Source organism: Molossus molossus, unplaced genomic scaffold, assembly GCF_014108415.1.
Source record: "Molossus molossus isolate mMolMol1 unplaced genomic scaffold, mMolMol1.p scaffold_m16_p_12, whole genome shotgun sequence".
Classification (NCBI taxonomy): Eukaryota; Metazoa; Chordata; class Mammalia; order Chiroptera; family Molossidae; genus Molossus; species Molossus molossus.
In genome coordinates, this window is record NW_023425347.1 from 78,760,933 (window position 1) to 78,776,271 (window position 15,339).

Genomic DNA, 15,339 nt, shown 5'->3' on the forward strand with positions numbered 1-15,339 from the left:
TGGTCACTGGAGTTGTACCCGTGGTACCCGCGGGTGCCGTACAGAGGATCTGGGCACTGGGTGGGCAGCTGAAGCAGGAGACCTGGAAATCTCCCTAACTCAGGATTCTGCCCACCGGAAACAGAAGGCACAACTGAGTTCAAACATGAACGAAGAAATTCAAGTCTCCGGAAGCATCTCCATTCAGGTGGGCCTTGTGTTGGTCTGGGTTGTTAGTTACAACAAATTGAAACCAATTGTGGCTACTTAAGCAGCGAAGGAATTTACTGAAAGGGGATCAGGCAACCCACAGCGTTGTGGGGAAGACTCGAGAACCGAGAACCGTGAGAAAATGGCTAGGAACCAGGGAAGGTAGGCAGCGTAGGCAAGGACTCCGGCACTAGCAGCCCCGCCCCTCCCGGGATGAGGCACCGCATGACACAGAGGTGAGGACAGAGCCCAAACAGTCCCTGCTGGTTTGTGTCAAGTGCTCCAGATTTGAAGTCTGATAATGCCCGACTTTAGGTCACATGGTGTAGTTCATAAGAATCAGAGACAATATCTGACCTTTGAATCATCTGTAGTGGAAGCCAAGTCTCAGCTGCCACCAAAATTCATAGAATGTCAGATTTCCCCAAACGGGGGAAAGTTCAGTGGCTGAGTAACCAAAATAATGAGATCTCCAAAGGCCTGACCCCCATCCCACCCCCAACCTTCTTATTCCTATCCACGGACCACCGTCTCCTTGGATACCCAGTGTTAAAATTTAAATCATTGATTCCTCCTCCTACACCCACACTCCAAATTGAATCAGCCTTCAAGGATTCTGATAAGCTGTTTTCAGAGCCTTTAACATTCATCTTTTTTTTCCATTCCCACTGCGGTCTCCATTCAGATCCCTATCTTCTCTCCACGTGCAGCTGTGGTTTGTAGTGCGAAGCATTTAGGCCTCAAAGCTTCTCTCTGTCCCAACACCCAGGACACTAGTAGGGGAAGTGAGATTTATGTTAATAACTGCTGAGAATCTTCATGCAACAAGCAAACATATAGCAAGCAATAAACTCTAGGGGTCAGAGGAGAGACATCACTCCCAACTAGAGTAATCAGTGAAGACTTCAAAAAGGTATAGCATTTGAGCCGGCAGGCTTTGAAGGAGGGATTGGACTTAACATCCAAGGATAAATGAGAGCGGACTCGAAGCAGATGGAAGAGGCAGGAGAGCAAAGACGAGAGTGTAGGGTTTTGGGGTTGCTGAGTGGCTGAGTCTGACTAGAGAGTAGGACAGTGGATCTCAAATGTGGTGTGCATTGTGAGATGTGCAGATTCCCCAGGCTCCACTTCTTTTTTTAATTTAGCTTTATTATTGAAAGTATTACAGATGCCCCTTTTTTCCCCCACTGACCCCTCCACCCTGCCCCCCTTCACCACACTATTGTCTGTGTCCATGGGTTGTGCATATATGCATATAAGTCCTCCAGGCTCCACTTCTGATTCTGTAGGTCTTGTGTTGGGTTTAACAAGCTTTCCAGGTAATGAGGAGGCAACTGTTTCCCATACCCCACTTGAAGAAACACTGGTTGGAGAATTTGGGTAGAGAACTTAAAGGAGACCCAGCTGCAAGGTAGGCTGGAATCAAATCATGTGGGGCCTTAAGTGTCAGTATGGGAACCTTTATTCTGCTGGCTAACTGAAAGTTTTATTAGCAGGTAAATGATAAGATCATACTTATGTGCTTTGAGTCTGTTGGCAAAGGATCATGAGACACAAAGGCCAGTATGATGGTTTTTATAATGATCAAATGAGAAAAAAGGGTCTCAACTAGGACGATCCTAGTTGGCAGAATAAAAAGGCAAGTGAGCCCTGGCCGGTCTGGCTCAGCGGTTAGAGCAGCAGCCCGGGGACCAAAGAGTCGTGGGTACGTACCTTAGTTGCAGTTCAGTCCCCAGCACTGGTTGGGGTTGTACGGGAGGCAACTAATCAATGTGTCTCTGTCACATCGATGTTTCTCTCTCTCTCTTCCTCCCCCCTCCCACTCTATGAAGATAAATGGAGAAATATCCTTGGGTGAGGATTTTTTTAAAAGGCAAGGGAAGGGTGGGAGACACACCAGAGGATGGGAGACACACCAAAGAATCCGCAGGGCTCAGTGACTTTAACAGGTGTGGGGGAATCAGTAAATGATAGTTGTCAAGTTTATTCAAGGTACCCAACTTGGGTAGTTGAAAAATGATGGCAGCAACCACAGAAATAAACTTCAGAGTAGCAACTGATTTGGGAAGGACTTGGTGAATTTGCCCTGTAGACATGTTGAGTTTCAAATACCAGTAAGACATAGGGGACTAAGTAGTAGACAGATGGAAAATGGAGCTCTCTGGAGCACTCTGAGCTGGAGACCGAGACAAGGGACTCAGCACGTAGTAGCAAATGGCATGGAGATGGATGTGACCAAGAAAACAGCTGGGCTGGGAATACAGCCCAGAGAAAGCACATTTAGGGAGCAGGATAAGGAAGAGGGGATGAGAGAGAGAAAGAGAAATGGAGAAGAAACCATCAGAGAAATGGGTGAAACCGAATGACACAATACCCCAGGGAAAAAAAAGAAGAAGAAATCAAGGAGGAGGATGGGCAATATGGTCAAGCAATGGGGAGGATCATGGAAATAAGGTCTAAGAAAGGAGCTAAAAGTTTTATGAACAAGCAGATCATTAGTAATCTTTGACAGAGAAATCAGTAAAATCTTGGGAGGAGAAGCCAGATTACAGTGAGTTGAGAAATTGCATCAAGTCCTCAGACAGTGATTTGAGAAAGTACATGAAAGTCCTCAGATTAGAGTGGCATTTCTCAAATTTTTCAGTCTCAGATCCCTTTATACTCTTAAAAATTATTGGAAACCCCAAAAATCTTAATTCAGTTTAAAACAACAATAAGAAACTCATTAACACATTTTATATTTAAAATAACTATATTTTCACACACACGCACACAAAAAACATTGAGTGATAAGAGTGACATTGTTTTATATATTTTGCAGATCTCGTTAATATCTGTCATAGAAGACAGCTAGATTCTCATATCTGCTTTGTTTGGCATTTAAAAAAATTTTTTCCAAACTTGAAAAAGTCTTTAATGATATACAGAACTAATCTATTTCCTAATATATATTTTTAAAATGATAATGCTTTCAAGACATATAGCATATAAAGCAAGATAATTTTTATCAATAATTTATCTTAAAGGAGAAGGGGTGAAAATCTGAAAGTATAACCCTACAAAGAAACACAGTAAACTGTGAAGCAAAGAATAATCACAAAATTCTCAAAGTAGAAGTGTGTGACTTGAAAATAGCAGGCCGCCTAATTAATTCAGACAGTAGGGAAGCCAGGATGCGTCCGGAAATGAATTGGGACTAAACAGACGAAACTGTAAAAGGTCATCTGTCTAGTTTCTCTTTGACTTCTCACAAAGTATAAAGGTAATGAAAGAATACTCATTCCCAGTGGAGAACCAATAAAGAATAAAATGGAAAAACTTATCCCTCACTATGTTTCACCAACATTTCACCTATAAAAATGAGAAGAAATGTAGGGAAAACTATACTTCCACCTCAAATGATTTAAAGATCATCATAGGCTAAACCAATCTCTCTTTTCTTTCTTTCTTTTTTTTTATCCTCACCCGAGGACATTTTTCCATACTTTGTTCAGATAGAGTGGGAGGGAGAGAGAGAGAGAGAGAAACATCGACATGAAAGGGACACATCAAGTGGTTGCCACCCACACAACCCAACCAGGGCCGGGGACAAACCGCAACCGAGGTATGTGCCCTTAGCAGGAACCGAACCCGGATCTCTCTGGACCGCAGGCCGACGCTCTAACCACTGAGCCAAACTGGCCAGGGCAAACCAATCTCTTTCTTTTTTTTTTTTTATCCCCAATCTCTTAACTATAATAGTAATATTCCATGTTAAAGAATGGTCTAAGAAGGAAGAGAGCAGGTAGCTATTCTAAGCTCCATATAAATTAGATTTTTTACTCATGTACTAACCTTCATTTATCTTTTAAGCACACAAACATTTCCTCTTTAATCATCCAAAACCCTGTGCAAAAAGATGAAGTCTCACCCATGGCACAGATGTGGAAACAGAAGCAGGAAAAAGACTAAATGACTTACATAGGTTACGCCATTACAAACTGGGAACAAAGTCTAACCTGGTCCTCATTAAATGTGTTACAGACACACTAATATCAATGAAATGATAAAATACTAAACTTGGTCTTGTCTTCCACATGAATAAAGGTGGAAGGGGAGGCACTGGGTCAAAAGTACTTGAAATGTCTTAATTCTTTTTCTAGAGATTCCTTAAATTCCACCTTCAATGTCTTGCACTAATTTACACAGGACACATTACCATTTACTATGTAACCTTAAAGTTTCCAGTTAAGAAAATGGTCACCAATGAAATGAAAAGCATCAGGGAAAAAAAGCCAAGTCTGCTGAGAAGGTTCAGTGGTTGAGTGTGGACCCATGCAGCAAGAGGTCACCGGTTCGGTTCCTGGTCAGGACACATGACCAGGTTGTGGGCCAAATCCCCATGGGGGGGGGGGGGGCATACAGGAGGTGGCCAATCAATGTTTTCTCTCATCAATGTTTCTATCTCTCTCTCCCTCTCCCTTCCTCTCTCTCTCAAATCAAAAAGAAAAAAAAATGTTTTAAAAATAAAGAAACGTCATAACCTTTTATATAGGATTCATTTTTTTTTTTAAGTTTATCTTGGAACAAAAACAGTTAAAAACTTGGCTTTTCTAAAGAGACTTGTACAAATATGAAGCTGCGAAAATACACAAAGCTGAATCGTCTGGAATCATTTTGCTGCCTGTAGCAGGATCAAAGAGTGCTCACCAATTCCCTGACCTTTTCAAGCAGTCTGTCATGTTTGTCTTGAACATCTTCATTAGCATCCAGTGCTAAAATAGGCACTTCTTGTAGACCAAAGTTGGTTTTCAGTATTCTGTGCAGCAGCCAGCTTCCATGCTTATAGCGAAACTTCCCTAAATATTCAAGAGGAATACCTTGTTCTTCATTTCTTCCCCGTAAATCAAGCATTTCTCTGGAGTGGCTCAAAAATAAATTATTCCATCCAGTTCAAGGCTTTGGCCATATCAGTCTTGATAAACTGTGCACTCTGAAAATTCATGCAATCAGATTCATACAAATTAAATGCAAAAATATACCTGTCACTCACTATACACCGATCATTTAAAAAAAATAACAGGTTTCTCTGCATCTTTGAGCTTGCCATTGAGAGAGGCAAGCTGAGCTCCCATTCGACTGAGGCAGGCATATATGATTGGAAGGAAAAAGACCATTGTTCAGGTTTCTCATACATCATCTGAAGAACATTCCCATCACTCTTCTGCCATGTCAGTTCCTGAAATTCATCTTGAATACTTTGAACCTTGCACCATCTGGCAACAGATTCAGGAGCCACTCCTTGCAGATTTGTTTAAGGATATTCAGAAATGTTGATTCCCTGCAGTGATGTTCCCTCAGTGCTGGTCTTGGGCGACGGGCAGATCCCCTTGGGTGGGGTGGCCATTCCTCATGCGGTGGTGGCCCCAAACGCCACGGGCAGGGAGAGCTAGGAAGTGGCCACAGGTGCTTGCACCACCGCAGCCACAGAAAGTGGCCTGACTTGCAAGCTGAACTCTGGGCCTGGCATCCGTTCTCCCGCCTGCCTGTCTCCGGGTTTGATCTTGGCGCGTGGAAGCAATTGGCGAGCGGGTGCACCTGTGACAGGGCCGCCCGTCCAGAGATAGCTCCTCGGACCCCTCGGCTTTCCCCTGCCAAGGCAGGGGCCGCTGCGTGCGCTCCCAGCACAAGGGGCCGCGGCTGCCTCTGCATTTAATCTGTTGTTCTGATTGAAGTACGTGAAGAAAATCCAGTCTCACTCGGATATGAGGTCAGAAAAGGTACTACATTCGGAGAACCACTGGTATAGAGGCCTCTCTTGAGAAGTTTGACTGTGGAAGGTAGGAGAACAAGAGAAGCTTGCAGAGAAAAAAGTATTTTTAGGATAAGAAGAGATCAGCTGTAATCACTGGTAAAAGAGAAGTCTCCTGGGGGAGATGGAAATAATAAATGAGAGTGAAGGAATCAAACAAGCCTAACTCTTACTGAGTTTCTCCTATGTGCCAGGTGCTGTCACATGTTAATGAAGATCACTCAAACCTTACAATTCTCTGAGATCGACTTTTTTTTTTTTTTTCTTTTTTTTAATGAGGAATTTGGGGCTGAGAGAAGATACGGAGCTTTTCCAAGGCTATGCAGAGTGACCTTTCAAAAATGTAAATCAGGCCCTGGGCGGTTTTGCTCAGCGGTTAGAGCGTTGGCCTGCGGTCCAGAGAGACCCAGGTTCGGTTCCTGCTAAGGGTGCGTACCTCCGTTGCAGTTTGTCCTGGGCCCTAGTTGGTCGTGTAGGTGGCAGCCACTCGATGTGTCCCTTTCACATCAATGTTTCTCTCTCTCTCTCTCTCTCTCTCTCTCTCTCTCTCTTCCTCTCTCTCCCTCCCACTCTATCTGAACAAAAAAATGGAAAAATGTCCTCGGGTGAGGATAAAAAAAAAAAGTAAATCAGATCATGTCACTCCCGTTTGATTGCCTATCATTGCATGTCTAGTAATAAATAGGAATCAGAGGCACAGCGAGAATAATTAACTTGTCTAAAGTCAGTCAGTCAGTTTGCAAAGAGCAGGTTTGAACCCAGGCACTGCCTCCAGAACCTACATGTCTAACCAAGAAATCCAAACTCCTCACCTTGGTTTACAAAGGCCTAAATGCCTGGCTCTTGCCTTCCTCTCCGACCTCTTATCACACCACTCTCCCCAGGCCTTTCCCTTTTTCCAAATTGACAAGCTCATTTCCACTAGGTCCTTCACACAAACTGTTTCCTCTATTGGCAAAGCTCCTCTCCTTGTTTTCAAAAGATTGACTTTATGTCATTCATCTCAGCTCCAATGTCACCGTATTAGCACATCCCTGACCAATAAAAGCCCGTATAGTCTCTATCACATTACCCTATTTCAGTGCTCTGAAGAACTTTTATCATACTTTTCTTGTTTTCTAACAGACATCTCGGCCTCCCAGCCCAGTAGATTTAAGGGTCATCAGATCAGGGAGCTTGTCTCTTTGGTCACCTTGGAAGGGGCCTCACAAACGGCGAAGGCGCAATGAGTATTTGTTGAATGAATGAATGACTCCAATGAAGGAGACAACGCAATGACGTAGGCCGGGTGTTGCAAAAGTGCGAGTCGCGGCGCTCGCGAGGCACTCTGGGGATTGTAGTTCGGGCTGGGCCGGCGGTGACGCGGCTCTGCGCGCTGAGCGTTATCTATGCTCCGAGAGGACAGAGCGGCCTCGTTGTTGCTATGGCTTCTAAGTTCCGCCGCCGGAGGCGGGCCACCCAGCTTGGCGCCCGCTAGCTTCCGCGGCGACGCGGCCCGGGAAGCGGAAAGAATCCTGCGCGGTGGGTCCGGGGAACCCGGGGGCGGAGCGAGGGTGGAGCGGGGTGAACCCTGAACCCTGGATGGCGGTGGGGAGCAACGGAAGCATCTTCTTCCCAATTTGCTGACTATAGCTCATCTGCCCAACCCACTCCCACGGCGGTGTGAGTAAAGGCTCTTCACCATCCCCATTTATCCGTGGGCTAACTGGCTTGAAGAAGCTAAGTGGCTCGCTCGAGGTCTCACTCCCAGAAAGTGGCAGTGCCGGTCGTAGAGCCCAGGCCTGCCCCTTCTAGTCGCTGTGCAGCCCCAGGAGTATGTGCTTGGCGCATGCTCCTGGCGAAGCCTGGTTAGACCCTTCCTGCCCAGCTCCCAGCCTCCCTCATCAGTGGCGTGGGCTGGCTTGCCACACTTAATGCCACCCTGTTCAGCCCTGTCGGGATTCTGAGTGAAGTCTTAAAGCCCCACCATCTCCCACTCAGAGTCTGAAAATAGGGACAGACAAAATAAAGTTACATTAATAAAATATAAGGGCATGTTGAAAGCAAAGGCAAGTACGTTCAATGTGGTGAGATTCTGCTAGCTTCATTTAGCAAATGGTTTAATAGACGGGGAAACAGGTTCAAAGACATCAACTAACTGTCCTGAGTTTACAGAGTTTGTGAGTGGAGTGGAGATTCCAACCTAGGTTTCTCTACCTTCAAAACCTATGGGCTTTATATGCTACCTTTTTTTTTTTTTAATTCATGAGCTAAATTTCTACTTATATGGCAGCTGCACTGTGTAAACCAGTTCTCAGTGGGCCCCAGACCAGCAACATCAACATCAACTGAGAACCTATTAGAAATGCACGTTCTTGGGCTCCATCTCAGACCCACTGAGTTCGATACTGGGAGTAGGACCCAGGGATGTGTTTTAAGAAGTCTTCCAGGTGATTCTGATGCACACTAATGTTTGAGAAGTACTGGTGATTCACCTAGGGGTCATGTTAAAATACAGATTCTTTCAGAAGGTCTGGGAGAGACTGGAGATTCTGTATTTCTAACAAACGCTTGGGTAATGCTGAAACTGCTGGTCCATGGACCGTACTTTGAGTAGCAAGGGTTTAAATTACATCTTAGAGCAGTGGTTCTCAAACTTGGATGCACATTAGAATTACCTGGGGAGCTTTTAAAATATAGGATACCTGGGCCCCACCCCTGACCATATGAATCAGAACCTCTGGGGTGTGGCAGCTGGGTAAAAACCCACTGGGTGATTCTAACATGCAGTGAGGGTTCAGAACCCCTGGTGTGGGTTTGGAGTAATGCAGCCATGGATTTGAACCCTAGCACCTCCATTTCTTAACTGTTTAACCTTGGGCAAGTGATTTAACCTCTCCTGGCCATATTTTCTTCATTTATAATGATTATAAGTAATCCTGGGCTTGCAAGGTGGTGAGAGGATTCTATGAGGTGGGTACATGAAACACCTTGCTCATAAGGGTGCTCCAGACTTAGAAACTGGGAAGGTGGGCAAACTTGGGGAAGTCTGTGCTGGGGATTTTGCACTATAACTGGTGGAGGTGAGTTGGCAACTGCACCCCCTTACCTGTTAAATTTCCCATCTGTGTGCTCCTCCCACAAGCAGCCAGCAGCGTGGGAAGATGGCGGTGAGCCACTCAATGAAGGAACGGACTATCTCCGAGAACAGCCTGATCATCCTGCTGCAGGGCCTCCAGGGCCAGGTAACCACCGTGGACCTTCGGGATGAGAGTGTAGCCCACGGACGCATAGACAACGTCGATGCTTTCATGAACATCCGCCTAGCCAAGGTCACCTACACCGACCGCTGGGGGCATCAGACTGAGCTGGATGACCTCTTTGTCACAGGCCGTAACGTCCGTTATGTCCACATCCCCGATGACGTGAACATCACTGAGACCATTGAGCAGCAGCTGCAGATCATTCATCGTGTGCGCAACTTTCGCAGCCTGGGGCAAGGCCGGCGGGAATTCCCCACCAAAAAGTATAAATGAGCCTGTCCCTGCAGCAAGCCATAGTCACCACTCAGGTTCCTCCAGAGTTCTGCTGAGCCAACTGCCTACTCTCCATCCCTGCCCAGAACCTGGGAAGGGAGCAGGACCAGCCCAGAAACTAGTACCTGACAGACAACACCTATCACAGCTGCCTTTCACAGGGTTCCACCTCCCAGACTCACCCTGGGACCCAGAGTCCTATTTATCTGTGGCCTTGGGGTAGATGACAATTCCCCCTTTTGATCATTTGCATCTGAATCTCTGATTTACTGGTTCAGGGAATCTTTCAAATAGTTTTCAGTCCTCTCCTAGTGAGGATTATTAAATGTGCTCGGCCTCAGCCACCCCTAAGTGTCCCCATTTCTCTTGCAATTGTGTCTGTTTTCTTATAAAACTAAACTTGGATACATAAGTGTGTGCCTCATGCTTTCCCTGATGAGTGTGGGCCCCTGATGGTCCTGTATCCTAGGGTGCTGGGTCTCCAACTTAGCTGCACATTGCAAGCACCTGCCCCACCCTTACCTATTCGGATTTCACTGGTATGGGGTATGGCCTGGGCATTGGATTTTTGTAAGTTTCTCACGTGGTACTACTAAGCAGCAAAGTTTGAGAATTTTAATAGGAGAGTCCTTCAGTCTGGTTAGGTTGAAAGTGACTTTTCTGTTCAGATTCCCTGTTGAGGGGGCTGTTCCTTTCATTGCTGTTTCCTGAGGTGGAGAGGTGGGAGTAATCCTGGGCCCTCCCCTCAAGTATGAGAACTCATCCAACAGCAAGAAATCAGCTCCAATTCTGAGAGTCATCGGGTCCTCAGGGAAGAAGGGGTTCTGGAAGTTAGAACCCTAGTCTTTGTTGTTGCTGCCTTGCAGCCATACCAGCCCCCAACAGGTAAACAACCATCTCAGTAAAAGCAGCTCTGTTCTTTGGAACGAGAGGGTTTGTCTTCCTGAAACAAACATCCATGGATCAGCTGCCTTGGGCCAAGCCTGCTGAGCACACATTGACAATAAGATACGGTCCTTTCAGGAGAGGGGATTGTAATCTAGTGGAAGAGGTGGTCAAAAATGAAGTCCAGCCTGAGAACTGCTTCACCAGAGTTTTGATAAAGACAGGGCCCTTCACCTTGAAATGCTGTTATTTCTTGAGGGAGATTTGAGGGGAGTGTTCATTTGGGCACCAGCAGCCCAAGGTCATTGATCACATTTCAGCACAGTCTTTGTCAAAGTGTTGTCCTTGGACTACATCATCAGAACCACCTGGGATGTGTCTAGAGGAGCCACTCCCTGGTTCCCCCTTCCCCCAGAGCCCCTTTCCCCCAGACTTTAACCAGAATCGAACCCGAGACTCTGCATTATTAATTTAAATTTAAACTGAGAAGGAGCCTGCCATTTAAAGAACCAAGTACTCACTCACCACGAGGCTTCTGATACTGCATTTACTTCATTGTGGCCTGGAGGTCCTGGAAACTGCTTAAATTCTGCCCTTTGCCTTCATAAGAGAACAATGGATCCCAATAGGAGAAAACTACACTGAGTTTCCAGGTCCCTCTGACAGCCAAGGTTAAGGGAGTAAAACCACAGGGTGACTATTGGTAAGAAAAAGCAGAGGACAGGTATTGAAGGAAAGGCCTCATGGTGGAAATGTTCACACAGCCAGTGGGGAGAGAGCCACTGGTCTGGGATGAAGAACTGGTGAGAGCCCCAACAGCAGCCTCCCTTGCACATGGTTCCCACGTCTGCAGGTGTCCCCAACTTCAAGAGAGCTTATGCTATCAGTCTGGCCGAGGGATGGAGGGAAGTTCTAGCTCTGAGGCTTTAAATGGTGTGCCAGGGGCTTCTACATCCTCGGCAGAGCAAGGGAGAGCCCCCGGGCCAGTGCAGATTGCTAAGAAAGGTTTGGGGCATGTTCCATAAGTGTGAGCCAGACCCAGCAGAGCCCCTGTCCTAGGCAAGGCACAGGGAGGGTAGATGGGAAGAGGAGAAACCTGGCCCCTCTGAGACACACTCATGCTGAGTCCCTGGATAAAGCACAGCTAAATCGTCAAGCCCCAAGGTTATGGGTCTTTTGGTATTCTGTCCTGGATTGCTGGGAAAGGCTGTCACGGGCCCAGGCAGGGGCTGAGGGAGCTCAGTGCCCACCAGCCTATGGCAAGCCAGGAATTCCCTTACTGCTGCCGATCAGTCATTTCACAAGTAATTCTAGTCACAGTGCTAGCTACATACATTGTCGTCAAGGAACATCAAGATGGACACGGGTCCTAGAGGGGGAGACTAACAACAAAAAATTTATACATATCGTGAAGGAAATAAACAGGGCAGTTTGAGAGAGGGTAGAGAGGTGGCTTTATTTTGCAAAGTGTGGTCCAAAGAAGTAAAAAATTTTTAATATATTTTTTTGGGTTTGGGTTTTCTTAAATTGGTTTTTCAGAGAGAGAAGAAAGGAGAGAGAGATAGAAACATGGATGTGAGAAACATCAATCAGCTGCCTCCTGCACGCCCCCTATTGGGGACCGAGCCTGAAACCCAGACATGTGCCCTGACCAGGAATCGAACTGAGACCTCTCAGTCCACGGGTCGATGCTCAGTCCACTGAGCCACACCAGCCAGGCCGAAGAAGTGAAATTTAAACTGAGAAGGAGCCTGCCATTAATTTTTTTTTTTTTTTATCCTCACCCAAGGACATTTTTGCATTTATCTTCAGATAGAGCAGGAGGGAGAGAGAGAAACATCGATGTGAGAGAGACACATCGAGTGGCTGCCACCCACACAGCCCCAACCAGGGCCGGAGACAAACTGCAACCAAGGTACATGCCCTTTGTGGGAACTGAACCTGGGTCTCTCTGGTCCATGGGCCGATGCTCTAACCGCTGAGCCAAACTGGCCAAGGCAGGGGCCTGCTATTTAAAGAGCTAAAGGAGCCCTGACCAGTTTGGCTCAGTGGACAGAGCGTTGGCCTGCAGTCCAGAGAGACCCGGGTTCGGTTCCCGCTAAGGGCACGTGCCTCAGTTGCAGTTTGTCCCCAGCCCTGGTTGGGTCGTGTGGGTGGCAACCACTCGATGTGTCCCTTTCACGTCGATGTTTCTCTCTCTCTCTCTCTCCCTCCCACTCTATCTGAGCAAAATATCAAAAAATGTCCTCGGGTGAGGATAAAAAAAAAAAAATTGGTTTGATCTAAAGAGCCAAAGGAAGGCAGAGGAAACTACCAGTGCAAAGGTCCTGAGCTTGGAAAGCTTGGTGGTTTGGGGCAGTAACAAGAGTACCATTGTGACTATTGAGGCAGGAGAAATGGAAGAGGGGTGGGGCAAACGATACAAAGACCTGTGGGTAAGGAATGTAGCCGGTTCCAATTTCTGGTGTGCAAGAAATATAACTTGAAATTTGTCTAACTGAACTGAATTTATAGTTCCCCTCACTCAGCCAGAATGGCAGAAACTTTACTGCAGTCATTTCAAAGTCCGCCCCCCCACCCCCCACATACCACTTTTCCTTGGAATTGGTTGAATTCTAGGGCACTTTGGTTCAAGATGCCAAAGCACGGGAAGGGTACCCTGATCTGGTGGTCACCCAGTCACACTAGCATCCACTGAGATGTCACGTTTTATCCTTTGTTTTCGATCCACTTGGGTTACATAGCTCCACAAGGGTTTTGTTCTGAGTGGTGTCATCAGCCCACTCAAGTTGCTGTTGAGTTGCTCCTCCCCGATCGGAAGATCTCTTGACTTCCCCTTCAAGTGTAACCCATACCCTTCTTAATGTTCAGATTTTTAAAAATTTTTATTCCTCACCTGAGGATATTCTTCCATTTATCATTAGACAGAGTGGGAGGGTGGGATAGAGACAGAGACAGAGAGAAACATTGACATGATAGAGCCATATCGACTGGCTGCCTCCCGCACAACCTGGCCAGGTCTGCGGACGAACCACAACCGAGGTATGCGCCCTTGACCAGAATAGAACCCGCGACTCTTTGGTCCTCAGGCCAACGCTCTAACTGCTAAGCCAAACCAGCCAGGGCTCAATGTTCACATTTTTATCCTACTTTTCCCAGGCCAGTCAGGCCCAAATTCTTAGGGTCTCGGGTTAGTTAGACCCTGTTTGCCCACATTCAGCACACAGCTGTTTCGTCAGAGGGTTTTGTTACTTCTTGGTGCTCCCCCAAGGAAAGGAGCACAACTTGTCCTGCTTTCTGGTCCCTGAGACCCAACTGATCCCTTCCAGCTACAAGGCTGCAGAGAACCTATTCTCAGGGCTCGCTGCCCCCAAGTCAGTTCCCAGATCCCCCTGTTACAGTTTTCTAAATTGGTATCTGCTCAGAAATTCTTTCCATTCCTCCCTGAAGGCTAGGCCTTTAGAATTCAGAAGCTAAAAATGAACTCTGCATTCTGTTGCATCATTTGTTTCCTGACACGAGGAATGCAGATTAACCTAACTATCTGCGTAAAGGAAAGGCTCAGGAATACCAAGGAAAAGATGAACACGTTTCAAATATCATCACCCTATCCAAGTTTGGGTATTGTGCTACTCATGTTGTCACCTTTGTTCAAGCCCACACGTACATCAGTGTGGGGGTCCTCACTGATGACTGAGCCCTCAGGAATTCTGAAAGCTCAGGTGGTATGCTGTGTTCCCTCCCTCCCCTCCTGTTCCTGGAGAGAAGAGTGCAGAGGTGTCTCTCACTCTCCCATTTGTAGGAGGGGACTACGACCAGGGCTCTGAGGAGAGATGGGTGGGCGGGCAGCCTGAAATTCCCATCTCCCTGATAGAACAGCTCTAGCTTTCAGCTGGATGGGACTTGACGGGACCTGAAGGAGATCATCCAGTTCAGTGAGTTCCAGTCTGGCATCCCTGGCTGAAGGCTCCCCGAGGGCAGCAGGGGTCCCTTGAGTTCTTATCAATGTTCCAGAAGGACCCAGAGAAACAGCACAGAGTAAGTGAAAAGTAACCAAGCTAGCTTGGTCTCTGCTTTGGGCTGGAATTACACCAGCAGTATGGTGGTCACCCTGGCTTGCTCCTTCTGATCATAAGTTCTAATGGCTATGATACGAGGCTTTTCATCAATAAAAGGGGAGAAATGGCTTGATGCAGGTTGTGCAGGAGACAAAATCTTACCAAATGTGAGGCTCATGTGGAGGGAAAAATACTTGAAGGTGAGAAGGTTGGGAAGCTCTGAGCCTGTCTAACTCTGTCATTTCTTTTCTTTATTGACATTAGAGAGAGAGGAAGGGAGAGGGAGAGAGAAATAAAACATCGATAAGGAAAAACATCGATTGGCCGCCTCCTGCATGCCCCCCACTGGGGATGGGGCCCACAAGCTGGGCATGTGCCCTGGCCAGGAATCAAACCGGCAACCTCTTGGTGTAAGGGTCCATGCTCAACCACTGAGCCACACCAGCTGGGCTAACTCTGTCATTTTTGTGTGTGTGGTAGATGCTCGATATAGCTTTACTTTATTTCTTTTACAAGAATCTAAACTTGACTGTAGCCATAAACAAGTACTACAGAAGGAAACAGCCTTAAAAGATGAACTGCATTTTCTAGGTTCAAATGAACAGCAATCATTCACATTTTTAAGACCCCACCATGTTAACTCTGACCCTATTACTCACAGTTGCCAGTGGGAACCTCACCTTCGTATTTCTTGTGGGTAACTCTGTCATTTTATAGTTGAGAAAACAGGCCCAGTTTCCTTAGGGTGAAGGGAGGGGACTATCCTCAGATCCCATGCTTAAGTTAATGGCAGAATGCCAAGATGGTCATCATAAGTAGCTACTGCTTGTTGGGTCTCACTGTGTGCCAGGCCCTGAGACAGGGCCCTACATGCTCCAGGAGGGCAGAGCTATAGTCTGTT

At 46.7% G+C, this 15,339-nt stretch overlaps 1 protein-coding gene and 1 pseudogene across 2 annotated transcripts; one reads left to right on the forward strand and one right to left on the reverse strand.

Annotated features, from left to right (window-relative positions):
- Nucleotides 1-4,863: 4,863 nt before the first annotated feature.
- LOC118627191 lies at nt 4,864-5,575 on the reverse strand (annotated as a pseudogene).
- Nucleotides 5,576-7,370: 1,795 nt separating this feature from the next.
- On the forward strand, nt 7,371-9,889 carry LSM10 (LSM10, U7 small nuclear RNA associated). 2 transcript variants are annotated; one of them, XM_036256607.1, is made up of 2 exons: nt 7,371-7,501; nt 9,108-9,888. In XM_036256607.1, exon 2 carries the CDS (start codon nt 9,124-9,126, stop codon nt 9,493-9,495), a length of 372 nt encoding a protein of 123 aa, XP_036112500.1. In that variant the 5' UTR covers nt 7,371-7,501; nt 9,108-9,123; the 3' UTR covers nt 9,496-9,888. The 2 variants fall into 2 exon arrangements, with proteins under 2 accessions (XP_036112500.1, XP_036112502.1); XM_036256609.1 differs by lacking the exon at nt 7,371-7,501 and adding an exon at nt 7,539-7,642 and having other exon boundaries at nt 9,108-9,889.
- Nucleotides 9,890-15,339: the final 5,450 nt, after the last annotated feature.

What these genes read in the sequence shown, in the direction of transcription:
- LSM10 (XM_036256607.1), top strand. Translation starts at nt 9,124, where the DNA reads ATGGCGGTGAGCCACTCAATGAAGGAACGGACTATCTCCGAGAACAGC.